The sequence below is a fragment of the Staurois parvus genome, unplaced genomic scaffold (assembly GCF_062004578.1).
Source record: "Staurois parvus isolate SC_StPar_1 unplaced genomic scaffold, SC_StPar_1.0 ptg000882l, whole genome shotgun sequence".
NCBI classification, from domain to species: Eukaryota; Metazoa; Chordata; class Amphibia; order Anura; family Ranidae; genus Staurois; species Staurois parvus.
In genome coordinates this window covers 1,255,118-1,272,200 of record NW_028318678.1, presented here as the reverse complement: position 1 = coordinate 1,272,200, position 17,083 = coordinate 1,255,118, and the positions used below count along the sequence as shown (strand labels likewise).

General features: G+C 41.7%; 1 protein-coding gene across 4 annotated transcripts in view; it reads left to right on the top strand.

The window, feature by feature from the left end:
* The window catches only part of CACNA1H (calcium voltage-gated channel subunit alpha1 H), a 710,377-nt gene that overhangs the window by 383,305 nt on the left and 309,989 nt on the right, over positions 1–17,083 (top strand). For all 4 annotated transcript variants that reach the window (XM_089656030.1, XM_089656029.1, XM_089656027.1 and 1 more), the window contains exon 4: positions 11,769–11,902. In XM_089656030.1, the coding sequence (XP_089512156.1) occupies positions 11,769–11,902 (134 nt within the window). The remainder of the gene's footprint in view (positions 1–11,768; positions 11,903–17,083) is intronic.

Here is a 17,083-nt window from a genome sequence, read left to right as displayed (position 1 = left end):
GGTTTCCACTCTTCCTCTTCCATTGTAGTATGAATAGAAGGAAACATACAATCCGTTATTGATTTCTATTTTAGAGAGACATGGAAAATAGATCAGCTTGCATCAGTGTTAATGTTATTAATTTTCCCTAAGGGGTGATTTATATAAACATTTGCCGAGTTATTTGTCCCATGAAATTACATGCACATTCATTCTATGTTATTGGACTACCAAATGTTATTGGACTACTTTCTCTCCTGGTCAAATGTTATTCATTCATAAAGAATACAGAGAATCAGGAAAATACTGCTTTATGGCCACTAGATGGCGATGATGATGATAATAAAAGAAATACTTATTTGCTATGATGATCAGCCCCATCTATTGGCCATAATGTGGTATTTTCCTGATTCATTCTACTCTGTGTGAATGAATATCATTCATCCTGGAGAGAATTTATCCTAATAACATTTGATTTTGCCTTCATTTCATCTTTCAGGACGAACCAGATGGACTCACTGTGACATCGTTGACCAATCAGAATTGATTTGGACCAAGGCCAATTTTTTTTTTAACCATTTGCGAACCTCCCATCCGCAATGTACTGGGGACAGGCGGCCTCTACAGACACAGTGACATACCTGTACGTCGCTGGCCTCTTTCGGGTACAGGGTGTACACACCCACCCGTCTACTCCCTCTGTGATTGTACACAGTGTGAGTTTGTCAGCAGGTCCAGTGATTCATGGTCAGGACCTGCTGATCAGCTGTGTCCAATCACAGCCCAGAGCCCTGTGTTGACTAACAGCACAGAGCTCTGTACCAGAGGAAACAATCTCTGTAAAGCAGGAAGAAGAAAAAAAGAGATATTTAGTAAAAAGCAGCATATATTACACAAATGAACACTTGTTAGGCACACAGTTAACCCCTTGATTACCCAATATGTTAACCCCTTCCCAGCCAGTGTCATTAGTACAGTGACAGTGCATAGTGTTATCACTGATCATTGTATTACTGTCACTGGAGATGTCAGTGGCAGTTAGTCAGTTCCCACCCAGTGTCAGTTAGTGTTAACTTTCCCGCCGCACTATCACAGTCCCACTATATGATCACCACCATTAGTAGTATAAAAAAAAATATATATATAAAAATTCCAGTATAAATACCATAGTTTGTAGACACTGAAACTTTTACAATCAATATATTCTATATAATTTCATCAATATACACTTATTGGTTTTTTTTACCAAAAGACACGTAGCAGAATACATTTTGGCTTAAATTTATGAAAAAAATAGATTTGTTTATTGGATATGTTTTATAGCAGAAAGTAATTTTTTTCCCCCAAAATGTTCAGAATGTTTTCTTTTTTCATTTAATAAAAAAAAAAAAAAACAGTGCTGATCAAATACCTCCAAAAGAAAGCTCAATTTGTGTAAAAGAAATTAAATACATTTTGTTTGGGTACAGCATTGCATGACCGCTCAATTTATATAAAAAATTAGTGCGCTGTATACTAAAAAATCATAACTAATAATAAATCAAATAAATACTGCTACATTAAAAAATGTGCATAAATAAATTGAAATGATATAAGTCCACATTCCTATTTTAAATAATTAAAAGTCCCAAAATCTAATAACACTGTGCTGTGGGCTAACGGAAACAGGGGCGGACTGATCATTTAGGCACTCGGGCACTGCCTGAGGGTCAGTAGGGGGTCCCATGAGATGCCCCTGGTACCTTTTCATAGGCTTTTTTGAGTGTGGGCAAGGACACAGGGGCCCTATGATTTCCTCTTGCCCGCGGGCCCCATGAGTTGTCAGTCCGCCCCTGAACGGAAAGTGCATAGGTGTCCACAAATGCTTGACACAAAAGAAAAAATCAGCCTCTTACCAGACATTTTGTTCTTCAATCAAGAGATCAAACGGGCAGATGGTGTTCAGATCCCACACTGACACCCTAGTTAGCTGTATCAAGGAGATGAATAGGAGATGAATGGACAACTGCAGGTTCACTTGAACAAATCCATCACATCAAACAGCTCTCCACATCATGCAAGGAAAGGTTTAAAACAGAAGAAGAAAACTAGTGCAACCAGATAAACCAGCAAAGAATTTATTAAAGTATTGCACTTCCATTTATTTATTTATTACAGGTACTTATATAGCGCCATCAATTTACGCAGCACTTTACATATATATTGTACATTCACATCAGTCCCTAACCCTCAAGGGGTGTACAATCTAAGGTCCCTAACCCTCAAGGGGTGTACAATCTAAGGTCCCTAACCCTCAAGGGGCGTACAATCTAAGGTCCCTAACCCTCAAGGGGCGTACAATTTAAGGTCCCTAACCCTCAAGGGGCGTACAATCTAAGGTCTCTAACCCTCAAGGGGCGTACAATCTAAGGTCCCTAACTCACATTCATACATACACATACTAGGGCCAATTTAGACAGGAGCCAATTCACCTACCAGCATGTCTTTAGAGTGTGGGAGGAAACCGGAGTACCTGAAGTAAACCCACACAGGCACAGGGAGAACATGCAAACTCCAGGCAGGTGGTGCCGTGGTTGGGATTCAAACCAACGACCCTAGTACTGCCAGGCTTACATAGATAAGGTGCATAAAGGCAGTGCAAACATTTAAAATTCAGACCACCGGCCGGAAAAAGGTGACGTCACAGAAAGCTCTTTTTTATGACCGCTCAATTACCAGTTACAGTAGAGCAGGGCAAAATAGAAAAAAAAATGGCCTAGTCATGAAGGGGGTAAAACCTTCCAGACCTGGAGTGGTTAACCTTTGTTCAGAGTGGAGAGGGAATCAAACCCATGTCAGTGTTTATTGCTGTCTGTTCTCTGTTTGAGAGATTCGCCCTTTCTATTTGTCCTGTTTACTGTTATCACCGAAAGTGAAAGAAAATCCCAGGCTTTGGGTTGTCACAGGAAGAGAGGAAAGAACTTCCAATGGAGACACTAGGTCTAATGACAACCAGATATTCCCTCACTTTGGGAGGGATTTTCTCTCACTTCCTGTTTTGGCTATAGGACAGGAAGTGAAGGAAAATCTCCCCTATGGGACACAGATAGCAAAAAAAAAACGCGTCAGTGGTTTTAACCCTTCCTTCGTATCTAAAATTTGTAATAAAGGGTTGCCTTTAGTTCTCCTTTGATGACTAGGCCTAGCTTCTTCCTAGCCCCCATCTTTAGGGGGAAGCAGTTGTCCTCTGCACGCCTCACTTCCTGAGCATTCTCTGGGTAACCCTCTGCCCATTCTAATAAATTCATGTAGACATTTAGGACGCATTTTGTTCCGCATGACTGCTCGTGTTCAAGGTCTACTTATTTCTCCGGGACACCCGGGGCGTAAAATAAAGGAAATTTATTGTAACAAGCTGTGATGTATTGATTGCCTATAATTTGCTACAAACAAGAAATAATGCCAAAGGTAAGCAGGGACCTCGTCGTACAGCCATTCCGCAGGGCAATCTCTCTCATTACAATTGATATGATGGAATTTGTATGCGCGGTGGACGTATATGTTCACTAATGTGTTTATTGGAGATAAGATGCTGTATCTGTTTTACCTCGCTGCTTATCCAGAAACAGCCCCCCCCCACATCATTCACTGCTATGGCCCGGGGCAGAGGAAATATTACCCCTGTTACTGAGCCCATTGGCTTTATATGGAGACATTTCACCCTTCCTACATAAAGGCTGAAACCAATTACTGGGCACTTCATCCAAACATGACATCTCAGTCTTTGACAGATGACGCAGAATTTAACCAGTACAGCTGCAGGTTGGCAGGTAGGCAGGTGCAGGTTATCCTCCCCTCTGTAGGTGGCACTGTTTAGATGACTGCCGGGCACAAAGGATGGCGGTTAACCCCTTCACGCCTAAGGGTAAAGCAAATGTTAATGCCTAAGCACAATTTTGCACCTTTGACATGTGTTAGTAAAACCGTACATATCATCACAACCAGGGGCGGAGTGACCATTCGAGAGCCCAGGGTCAGTAGGGGGCCCCATGAAATGCCCCTGGTACCTTTTTTATAGGCTTTTTTGAGTGTGGGCAAGGACACAGGGGCCCCATGATCCCCTATTGCTAGGGGGCCCCATGAGTTATCAGTCACAACTTCTTTGTACATCCAGGTGAATTATACCTTGTTTTTTTTTCAGGACAAATTGGGCTTTCATTTGGTGGTAAATGGTAATGGATATCTCCTTTTTTTTTTATTATCAAAGGAAAACTGGCCCAAAATAGTAAAAAACAAAAAAAAATTTTTTTTTAAATGTAGCTGTGTTTTTCTTGTTACTAACATAACCTACCACCAAAAACAACCCAAAATAAATTTTCTAGCTCTTGACGATTGCATAATGCCATATACACAGTGGCTAAATGGTTAGCACTTCCACCTGGCAGTACTAGGGTCATTGGTTCATAATCCCAACTATGGCACCACCTGCCTGGAGTTTGCATGTTCTCCCTGTGCCTGCATGGGATTCCTCCCAAACTCCAAAGACATGCTGGGAGGTTAATTGGCTCCTGTCTAAATTGTCCCTAGTATGTGTATGTATGAATGTAAGTTGGGGACCTTAGATTGTACGCCCCTTGAGGGTTAGGGACCTTAGATTGTACACCCCTTGAGGGTTAGGGACCTTAGATTGTACACCCCTTGAGGGTTAGGGACCTTAGATTGTACACCCCTTGAGGGTTAGGGACCTTAGATTGTACACCCCTTGAGGGTTAGGGACTGATGTGAATGTACAATATATATGTAAAGTGTTGCGTAAATTGGCAGCGCTATATAAGTACCTGAAATAAATAATAATGTATGTGTGTTATTTGTTGTTTGTACCTATAATACAGCCCACAAACAATAGTTTTTTTGTTTTTTTTACCTAAAACACACTGACACTAACTGACACTGACACCAATAAAAAAAACAATCCTGACCTTTGACTCTGAACTTTGACCTTGACCTTTGACCCTGACCTTGATTAAAACACTAACCCCGACACTGAACTAGATCAAAACTTGATCTAGGTATTTTTTTAAATTTTTTTTATTTTATTTTTAATATTTATTTATTGTTATTTTTTTTTTACAAACGGATGGGGGTTTTTTTCTCTATGGAAGGAGAGAGAGAGAGATACAATGTATCTCCGCCTTTCAGAGAGAGAAAAAAACAAGGGGGGCGGGCTTCACAGTGACTGATCACTGTGATAGCCAATTAGAGGCTATCACAGCGATCATGTGACACAGAATCGGGATTCCCGGGTATCAGTTGTTAGAATGGGACCCGGGGCTCTCAGTGACACCTCAGTCTTTCAGCTGGGAGCACGCTGTGCAGCGCGCTCCCAGCACAAAGGCAGGTACGCAAATATGCGGCCCTATGGAAAAAAGCCCAGTTCTGTTCTTCATATTTGTGTGACATCAGCATCAAGGGGTTAAAGTATTTGTAAATCTCAGACATGACATATGAACAAAGTATACTCATGTGGAAGAAAAATATATTTTAAATATATTTTTAAAATATTCTTTCCAAATATATTGACATATATTTGAAATACTCCAATTTTGGCCGTTTTCAATATATTTCAAAAATATATTTCAATATATATATAAACTGTATGTTGAAATGCGTTTTTTATATATTAAAAAATATTTGAAAATAGTTTTAAAAATATATTTTCAAATATATGTCTTTAAAAATACATCTAATCTACATGTTAAAAAAAATCTGAAGAATATTTTTTAAAAATATATATTTTTAAATATATGCCTTTAAAAAATATATTTAAATTTAAATTTTTTAGAATACATGTTAAAATATATTAGCGTAGGCCAATATATTGGAAATATATGTCACATATATAATTTTTTTTCTAAATATATTGGAAATATATTTCTCTTCCATTTGGGATATCCCTCTATACTGTGTACTTGTCTCAATTAAGAACACTAAAAGTAATTTCTGTCTGCTGCCCCATTCCTCTGCTTTTAGCATGAATCACTTCTGACACGTTTTCCTGACACCAAGAGAAAAATGGTGACAGGGGAAGGACCTCCAGCAGATTGACAGCCTCAGCTCTGTTTCTGTAAGCTATGTGAAGGGGAGGGGGTGTACCTTTCCTCCAATCAGCTCTCAGAGCTCTCCTCACCGAGTGTATCCTCAGCTCCCGCCCCCTGCTTGTCAAAGCTGAGAGATCCTGTGATAATTCTGGACTTTGAATGAGTGTAGAGAAGAGAAGACTTCAGATAAACAGGTACAACATATGTAGAAGGATTTGTTTTATCTCTGTGTATCATCTGAGGCCAGTCACTTGACTGGGTATATGTAGGGGGCTTACAATCCCTGGAAAGCTCAGTTCCCCGGAGGTCCTAAGATAGGGCCCAACCACTGGGAAGGGTGGATCAAATGGTCATCAATCCACCCTTCCAATAGGGTTTGCATTACTGGCCAATACTGCTCTTTTGACTGAACTAGCAGCACATCCTTCTTTTCTGAACTTTGGACTTCTGGTTTGTTTTTCAAAGTCCTGCTTGCTGCATGTTTTGTGCAGGTTTGGTGTGGTAAAAAAAACATCAAAACCACACCTGCGCATTGAATTCAATGGAAAACGCAGAAAAAATGCATCAAAACTGCACTTGTGTCACATTTTCCAAGTGTTTTTTAAGTCACATGTCCTGTAAAAATGCTGTAGAAATGCAGTACAAAGCGGCAAAAGTACATATGCATTTTTGCCGTGGATCAGAGTAAAAGTAGCCATAGGGGACAGGTTCCATACAGGCCAATAATGCTCAACGACTATTAGCAAAGGTTTGTGTCAGTGTAAGGAGTAGTGCCCCATCACTTGTGTCAGAGGGAGGAATAGTGCCCCACTGTTGTCAGTGGGAGAAATTATACCCCACTGTTGGTGTAAATAGGAGGAACTATACCCCACTGTTGGTGTCAGTGGAAAGAATGGTGCCTCATTACTGGTGTCAGTGGAAGGAATAATGCCCCATTGTTGGTGTCTGTTAGAGTTATAGTGCCCCATTGTTGGTGTCGGTGGGAGCAATAGTGCCCCACTGCTGGTGTCAGTGTAAGGAGTAGTGCCCCATCACTTGTGTCAGTGGGAGGAATAGTGCGCTATTGTTGTCAGTGGGAGGAATTATTCCCCACTGTTGGTGTAAATAGAAGGAATTATACCCCACTGTTGGTGTAAATAGAAGGAATTATACCCCACTGTTGGTGTAAATAGAAGGAATTATACCCCGCTGTTGGTGTAAATAGAAGGAATTATTCCCCACTGTCGGTGTAAATAGAAGGAATTATTCCCCACTGTTGGTGTAAATAGAAGGAAATATACCCCACTGTCGGTGTCAGTGGAAAGAATGGTGCCTCATTACTGGTGTCAGTGGAAGGAATAATGCCCCATTGTTGGTGTCTGTTAGAGTTATAGTGCCCCATTGTTGGTGTCGGTGGGAGCAATAGTGCCCCACTGCTGGTGTCAGTGTAAGGAGTAGTGCCCCATCACTTGTGTCAGTGGGAGGAATAGTGCGCTATTGTTGTCAGTGGGAGGAATTATACCCCACTGTTGGTGTAAATAGAAGGAATTATTCCCCACTGTTGGTGTAAATAGAAGGAATTATACCCCACTGTTGGTGTAAATAGAAGGAATTATTCCCCACTGTTGGTGTAAATAGAAGGAAATATACCCCACTGTTGGTGTAAATAGAAGGAATTATACCCCACTGTCGGTGTAAATAGAAGGAATTATTTCCCACTGTTGGTGTAAATAGAAGGAATTATTCCCCACTGTTGGTGTAAATAGAAGGAATTATTCCCCACTGTTGGTGTAAATAGGAGGATATATACCCCACTGTTGGTGTAAATAGAAGGAATTATACCCCACTGTTGGTGTAAATAGAAGGAAATATACCCCACTGTTGGTGTAAATAGAAGGAATTATACCCCACTGTTGGTGTAAATAGAAGGAAATATACCCCACTGTTTGTGTAAATAGAAGTATTAATTATTCACCACTGTTGGTGTAAATAGAAGGAAATATACCCCACTGTCGGTGTCAGTGGAAAGAATGGTGCCTCATTACTGGTGTCAGTGGAAGGAATAATGCCCCATTGTTGGTGTCTGTTGGAGTTATAGTGCCCCATTTTTGGTGTCAGTGGGAACAATAGTGCCCCACTGCTGGTGTCAGTGTAAGGAGTAGTGCCCCATCACTTGTGTCAGTGGAGGGACTAGTGCCCTATTGTTGTCAGTGGGAGGAATTATACCCCACTGTTGGTCTAAATAGAAGGAATTATTCTCCACTGTTGGTGTAAATAGGAGGAATTGTACCGCACTGCTAGTGTAAATAGAAGGAATTATACCCCACTGTTGGTGTAAATAGAAGGAATTATACCCCACTGTTGGTGTAAATAGAAGGAAATATACCCCACTGTTGGTGTCAGTGGAAAGAATGTTGCCTCATTACTGGTGTCATTGGAAGAAATAATGCTCCATTGTTGGTGTCTGTTGGAGTTATAGTGCCCCATTGTTGGTGTCAGTTGGAGGAGTAGTGCCCCAAGGGCTAGATTAAGGCAAGCAAGACCACTACCCTAGAGAATTGTCCATGAGGCCCTTGAGGTCCGTCTAGCCCTCCCAGGTGGTGCCTAGTCTCTCCTGTAAAGGCTACCTTAACAAGTGTGTTCTAGTGACAGGTTTGCTTTAATTTGTAGCGCCTGTTGTGAAGTTCCAGTCCTTGTTGTTGTACGTCTTTAATAGTTTAAACCAGGTTTATTTACAAGGAATTAGGGCATGCCGAATATGACTGCTCACTCCCACGTCCATTTAGTACGCTCCTAATGAGTCATGGTAATCACAGAGCAACTAAACCCACCAACAGTATGAAGAAAACAAGATATAGAAAAAAAAAGCTCATCTTTACTTGTATCTAAACCAAAGACAAAGGATAACCCAATGTCATTTCTGAAAACAGCAACCCTTTCCATGGCAAAACACCATTTTATGGTGCGCTCCCATGACTGCATAACTTTTTTTTCCTTTTCACTATATTTATGACTTTTTTCTATTTGGATTTTCATCTGTGTGCATTTCATGGGTGTATTTTGAAAAAAAAAAGTACGGCTATTCATCTGAACAAGAGCAAAAACGAATGTTACCAAGCTGTTTTCTCTCCAGGTCGAATGTTATTAATTTCCACAGAAGAGTGAATCAGGAAGATACTGCAATATGACCACTAGATGGAGCAGATGATCATAAGAGATAAATACTTATTTACTATGATCCTCAGCTAAATCAAATGGCCATAATTCACTCTATTCTGTGAATATGCGTAACATTCAACCTGGAAAGAAATGGCCTAATAAAATTATGTTTTTGCCCCCAATTGCACAAAATGAATGTACATGCAATTTCACAGAATGAATAGCTCTGCAAATTTTTCATACATACACCTTTGTGTGTAATTCAGTGTCACAGCTGTGCAAAGCAGACTTTCAGAAGCTGCAGAAACTCAGAAGGTGTGGAATAGGGATGAAGAAAAAAAAATTATATATATATATATATATATATATATATATATATATATAGATAGCTCGAAAGAGCAGGGCCCTCGAACCCCTCGTGTATTGTATTGTTACTGTCTTGTCTCATGTTCTGTCCCCCTTGCTATTGTACAGCGCTGAGCATACCCTTTGGCGCTATATAAATACTGTATAATAATAATAATAATAATAAATAATAATATATATATATTTACAGTAATTTTTTTAATGTTATGTGTAGTAGCATTTTATATATTTTATTAATTTATTTAATATAGAAGACATATTTCTTCTTTTTAGGGCAGGTAATTACAAAAAATTGCATAGTAATATTTGGCATTTTTATTTCTATCCAGCAGGTGGAGCATTAGAATTTTGTTTTCCTTGTCATCTTTTTGACCTGACTTGTTTACAGAGCTCAATAACTTAAGCAATAATTTACTCACAAAATATGAATGACTCCGAGCTTTTTTTTGGGAGCTGTCTGAGTTGTGTATGGCAGTGTTGGATCCAGGGTTTTTCCTAGAAATCTTGAGTTGGTAAAGGGACCTTGAAAAAGTTGACAGAGTGTGTGAAGCACCAGTGAAAGACCTAAGAAGGCAAACATTCAGTATATATTAAATGCATTCACTATGGACAATTCTTTTCTCAGATATTTTGCTTTTTGGTGCGTTTGTCATACATCTTAAAATTCATCTGCTTGTCACGTTTGAGGTGCCATTACCAATGAATGACACTTCAAGTGTAACACGCATTCTACGCGTGTTCCGTGAACGCACAGAAGAGCAATTGCTTTTACATGTATTCACGGAACGCTTAGGTGTGAATGAAGCCTTAGACAGTTGTCACTGGAGCCAGTGCCCCCGTTGGAAGATTTTCCCTCTACTTCAGTGACAACCTAAAATTTTGGCAAAGGAAAAATAGAAAGGGTGAATCTCCCTGGAGGAGTCATCGGGGTTCTAACCCTTCCTTACACTATCCACAGTTTACAAAAAAAATATATATATTAGATTTGGATACACTTTAAAACATAAATAAATTTGATCTAAGCCCTGAAAATATTTTTTTCTTTAACCATTAGCCGCCCGGCCTATAGCCGTTTGGCGGCCGCAGAAATGCATTAGCTTTCCGGGGTGTATGCCATTTGGCGTCCTCCCGCACATGCGCAGTTTGCGCGGTTGCAGAGCCGCCCAGCGGCGCGATCTGTCACCGGCTGTGTACCTCGGACACGGCCGATGACAGATCTGAGTACCGGCCCCCGTTGCCGGTACCATGTGACCTGCTGTGGCCAATCACAGCAGGTCACATGACAGTTGTATACAATGGATGGCTTCATTCATGCCATCCATTGTATACTAGTGTCTAGCTGTGAATGGTCACAGCAGGTCACATGCACATGTCATGTGATTAGCTGTCGCCAAATCACAGCTAAGCACAAAAAAAAAACCCCTGAATGAATCGATTTCATTCAGGTAAATGCTTGCTTATAGCAAAGTAATTCTTTGCTATAAGCAAATTGTGTAAAAAAAAAAAAAATACTGATCACTTCCCTAAAGTAGTACAATGTTACTATGGTAACATTGTACTACTTTAGACATAGTAAAATATAAAAAGAAAATCTTAAAAAAAAAAGTAATAAAAAATTAAAAATAGTAAAAAAAAAAATATATATATATATATTTTTTTTTTCATACTGTCACCAGTCAGTGTCCCTGTTCACTGCCATGCCAGTTATATGATGATGCTGTACTGCACTGGTGACAGTATGTAAAAAAAAAATAGTGAAAATTATTTTTTTTATTTTTTCATTTTTCGAAAAATTATGACAAAAAAAATACAACTTCAACAAACTCGCCATTCCTCTTATGAAGTACGTCGGACTGTCTACTTTACAAAAAGGGTTTTTTTTTGTGGGATATCTGTACTGTTCTGACATTCTTGGACCTCAAGAAATTACAATGTTGTATGACCGCGCAATTGTCATTCAAAGTGTGAGAGCGCTGAAACCTGAAAAATGGCCTAGGCAGGAAGGGGGTAAAATGCCTGGTATTGAACTGGTTAATTAAGAAGGCTTACGATATAAAACAAAAACCCAATGTATGAATTTGCAATGACATGAACCATTATTATAGATGCTTTTTAGGGTCACCGGGTGTATTCTTTTATAAAAGCCATTGCTGGAAGTATAAATAAAATTGGCTGCAATAAGGGTGTTTCTTCTCTTCTTTGCTCCAGGCATTTGATGGCTTCATCTTCGCTTTCTTTGCTGTGGAAATGGTCATTAAGATGATCGCGTTGGGCATCTTTGGGCAGAAGTGTTACCTGGGAGATACTTGGAACAGGCTGGATTTTTTCATCGTCATGGCTGGGTGAGTGGTAAATGATGTCCTCGGGGACTGACTAACACCACTTGTGTTCAGTATTGCCTCTACGTTCCTGGTCCAATTACCAGAATGTTCCTTCATCAGATCATTTTCTGGAGGGTCCTGCGTGATACACGTTCATTAAAGGGGTGTTCCACCTTCAACTGACTTGAATCTGTTGGCTTATACAAGGCTTTGTAGCTAAAGATATTACATTTAGTGTTGGTTTCTGTTTTCTTTTTATTTAGCCATGAAATGTTGGAGATCCCTATGAGTCATTTAATTCTGTCATCTTGAGACATGAATCTCTGAATACTTGCCGATTCTACAAATGCATTTAGAATAATTGCTGAAGAGAATATGCATAGCATTAGATTTCAAGAGGATCCTAAGGACCAGAGCCATCATCCCTGTGAGATAATAAACGTATGTTGCTGTGGCCATCATCAAGATTTTATTTTAAAGTGGGCCTGATGGGAGGGAACTATCCAGGCGCACTAAACATTTTCTTTAAAGCCCTATTTTTTTTCTCCCCTGGTCTGTGGAAGAAAAAAATGGAAGTGGTTGTAAATCTCTGAAATGAAAAATGAACAAAGCATATCTCTCTACAGTGTGCACTTGCCTCTATCGAAGGCATCTAGTGTGATTTCTGTTCTAATCTCTTATTCCTATTCCCATTCGCTATCTGCATCAGTCAGTTCTGACAGTCTATGCCACAGGTGTCAAACTGGCGGCCCTCCAGCTGTTGCCAAACTACAAGTCCCATGAAGCATTGCAAGATTGACAGTTACAAGCATGACTCCCAAAGGCAGAGGCATGATGGGACTTGTAATTTTGTAACAGCTGGAGGGCCGCCAGTTTGACACCCCTGGTCTATGCCAACACCAGACAATCCTGGGATATGGCTCTTGCCACCCCCCTCCAGCACACAGCAGGTGATTGACAAGCCTCAGTTGTGCATGTTTCCCTATGAGACTGTGTAGAGGGGGGGGTCCAATCCCTCCACTCAGGTATCAGATTACACTCAGCTCCCTGGTCTATGTTGTCCTGTGTGTGACCTCAGATCCCCGCCCCCTGCCTTGCGTAATTTCTGGACTTTGAATGTCAGTAGAGGAGAGATGTCCACAGATAAATAGGTACAACTTATACAGGATGATTTGCTTCTGCCATGTATACCACCTGAGTTTAGTCGCTTCACTGGGTATATGTAAAGGTTTACAACCAGTTTAAATAAAAAAGTAGCCGAGGCACAATACCCCACGTTCAGTCTTGAGCTGTCTCCTGCAGTAACTGATCCTGCCACAAAATGTCCTCAGTCTTATACAGGGTGTCATGGCCCTGCTGCTCTGTCACCACGGTGCCCTACATTCACTGCATAATGGTCCAGAACAAGAAGCAAGAAGAAATCTATCTAAAGGCTCGTTCACACCCCTACACTCAGCTCCCTGGTCTATGTTGTCCTGGGTGTGACCTCAGATCCCCACCCCCTGTCGTTTGCAGCAATGCTGCATAATTTATGTATTTTGAATGTCTGTAGAGGACAGATTCTGCAGATAAACAGGTACAACTTATACAGGATGATTTGCTTCATCTATGTATATCACCTGAGGTTAGTCGCTTCACTGGGTATATGTAAAGGTTTACAACCAGTTTAAATAAAAAAGCAGCCGAGGCACAATACCCCACGTTCAGTCTTGAGCTGTCTCCTGCAGTAACTGTTCCTGCCACAATATGTCCTCAGTCTTCTGCGTTGAATGACACCCAGCCTCATCCAACCCAAAGATTGTGAATGCAGGGTGTCATGGCCCTGCCGCTGTGTCACCACGGTGCCCTACATTCACTGCATAATGGTCCAGAACACGAAGCGATAAGAAATCTATCTAAGGGCTCGTTCACCCCCCACGTGGATTGAGGTATCATGTGGTTTGGTGGTTGCGAATGCCTCCACGTTTGCCAGATGTCAGAAATAATGGCACCCAGGGGCGGACTGACCATTTGGAAACTCGGGCACTGCCCGAGGACCAGGGGTCAGTAGGGGGCCCCATGAGATGCCCCTGGTAACTTTTTCATAGGCTTTTTTGAGTTTGGGCAAGGACACAGGGGCCCCATGATCCCCTATTGCCCGGGGGCCCCATGAGTTGTCAGTCCGCCCCTGATGGCACCCATGCATGTCTGCAGGAGGCAGCCTATTTCCTTTTGATGCAGGAAAGCATGCGCTTCCATGTGTTCCCACTCCATAGGTTGTGTGAACAAGCCCTAATGGAGGCACAAGCAAAAATATACAAAAATAGACTTTAGTTGAATAGGGAAAGGTTGGAACCATTACTGTCTATGGCCCCCGGTCCAGTGACAACCACTCCTCCAGGGGCGGACTGACAACTCATGGGGCCCCCGGGCAATAGGGGATCATGGGGCCCCTGTGTCCTTGCCCAAACTCAAAAAAGCCTATGAAAAAGGTACCAGGCAGGGGCAGACTGACAACTCATGGGGCCCCCCAGGAAATAGGGGATCATGGGGCCCCGTGTCCTTGCCCAAACTCAAAAAAGCCTATGAAAAATGTACCTGGGGCATCTCATGGGGCCCCATACTGACCCTGGGCCCTCGGGCAGTGCCCGAGTTTCCAAATGGTCAGTCCGCCCCTGCACTCCTCCAATGTCTTACCCTGGTGTCATAGTGACAGGAATTGAGGGGAAATCTTCCCAGTGGTGTCGTTTCTCCAATACACAGCTCAGTCCTCTCTGGCAGGACGGGAGACAGTTAAGCATCACTTGCATGTCTTATCTCTCCCCCAGTCTGCGACTGGACAGTGAATTGAGAAGCAGCAGACTGATGAGTTCATCTCTCTGTCACTCTTCTCTCTCCTCCTATTGGCATGCTCCTTGGTATGACATCTCAGCTGACTGGCTCCTTGTGCTGCTTCTCCTTCCCAAGTCTGAGCCCTGCTGTGCAGGGACAGAATCAAATAAATGCATCTAAGAATGAATTAATGAATACAGAGCTGCATTATTTTGTGTGTTTATAACTAGCTGGGGGCTTATATTTTAAGAAATATCTTTTTCCTATGACTGGTTCACTTTAAGGACCACAAATGCAGATCTCAGTCCTTTTTTTTTCAATGTATCGCTTTTCCTCCGGTCCGAACACAGGAACACGTTTAGAAAACAGACTTCACGCTGTATAAAATCTTTTTCTTTTTTTTTTCCTTCTCCGCTTCGTCTCCATCAGCAGGAAGAAGTACAACTCTGTTTGGCACGGGGAATTCTTTCATACCCTGCCAGGTCTGATGTCTGGCAATGGAGCGCTGCAAAGCTCACATACATTACAAGTAATAAAAGGTCTAATAGAGAGCACTAATTTGTTCTGACCGCATTAGTCATCTTTATTTTGATATCACCTTGCAGCTGCTTAGTCACAGCGCTGTAAAATCCTTTTTTTTTTTTTGTTCTCTCTGTTAACTCAGAGGGAAAATGTTGATTACCATAAGAGGAAAGGCAGACCATGCCAAAAGAAAAAAAAAAAAAAACTGTTCTCAGAGCAGCAGGAAAATCACATTGCAGGAGATGTTTATGGCTGTCCTGTCCTGTTATGTAAAATGCTGCAAAAAAATAGCAACGGGAATGAATACGGTTCCAGTGAGCTCAGGAATGGCAGGCTGGCATTTGTGGCATTTGCCAAAAAGGCTGGAATGTACCAATGAACTGTTCTTAAAGGGGACCTTCACTCGTACAAAAAGATTTCATCCCTACAATTCTCTACTGGCCTGCACTATGCGTTCAAGTGGGGGGTGCGGGAATCCTGTTAATTCCTGCACCCGCAGCCGAATTGTACTGTTCTTGCAAGATGCCCGGGGTTGACATTATTATTATTATTATTATTATACAGGACTTGTATAGCGCCAACAGTTTGCTCAGCACTTTACATTATGGAGGGAGACAGTACAGTAACAATACAGTTCAATACAAGAGGGATTAGAGGGCCCTGATCCTGGGAGCTTACAATCTAGCATTCATTCTGAATGGCACCCCCATGCATCTCAGCCCACTGTGTGATCATGGGTGCGGAAAACATGAGGTCTCCCTGCAGCCATGTTTTTAAAAGGTGCCTGCACCTTTTTTTGACGGTTCACACAGCACAGCAGCCTTTTTTTTAACACTTCAGCACACCCCCCTCCTCCATTATTGCCTTGGAAAGAATAAAAAGATGACATATACCTTCTCCTTAAAGCAGAGTTCCGCCCCCTTCCCCCCAAAAAAAGTCAGCTACAAATACCTGTTCAGGCATCCAGTGGTGTCCTCACCCCCAAGCCGATTGTTCAATCGGCTGTCAGGTGCTGGTGCTGCCATCTTGACTAAGGGAAGTTGGCAGTGAAGCCTTGCGGCTTCACAACTGGTTCCCTACTGTGCATGCACAAACATGCGCTTTGCTTTGTGAATGGGCCGCAGTCCTCTGGGACCTGTTGAGTTTACTAGAGGATTGCTGGAAGGAGACGAACTTCCAGCTCAGTTCACCATGGCGAACTGAGCTGAAAGTGGGAGTGGGTACCTGTCAAAAAGGTGCCAAAATGTGGCAGTAGAGGGGGGGGGGGGAGGCAGACAAGCAAAGCTTCCACTTTTGGGTGGAACTCTGCTTTAAGACTCCTGAAATTAATGCGTTACATATCCCAGGAAGTATCAGCTTCAGCATGGCTGCCGGAAAGAATCATCAAGGGGCCGGCTCCCTGAGCCATAAAGAGACAGCCAGCTCCTGATGACATCACAAAGAAAGATGGCAGCATTGAACCCGGTGGTCAGCAACAGATCAGAAGGTCACAGCAGGACAGCGCTGGATTTGCTGGGCGTGTAACTTAAAAAAATATTCAAACCCCTTGATACTTTCCACATTTTGTCATGTTACAACCAAAAACGTAAATATATTTGATTGGGATTTTATGTGATAGACCAACACAAAGTGGCACAAAATGTGAAAAATTTCAAAGGGTATGAATACTTGTTCAAGGCACTGTATCAGTGTGTTGCTGCTCATGAAGTGTCCAATCATCAGGCTGGAAGTGGGAAAGTAACACTACTGTATTTTTTAACCCTAGCAAAAATTCCAACCTTGCTCTCTACCAGAGGTGTACGGATCAGAGAAGTGGCTGGACAGGATTACAAATTTTTTTGTAAATAAGACATATCATTACAGGTCCGG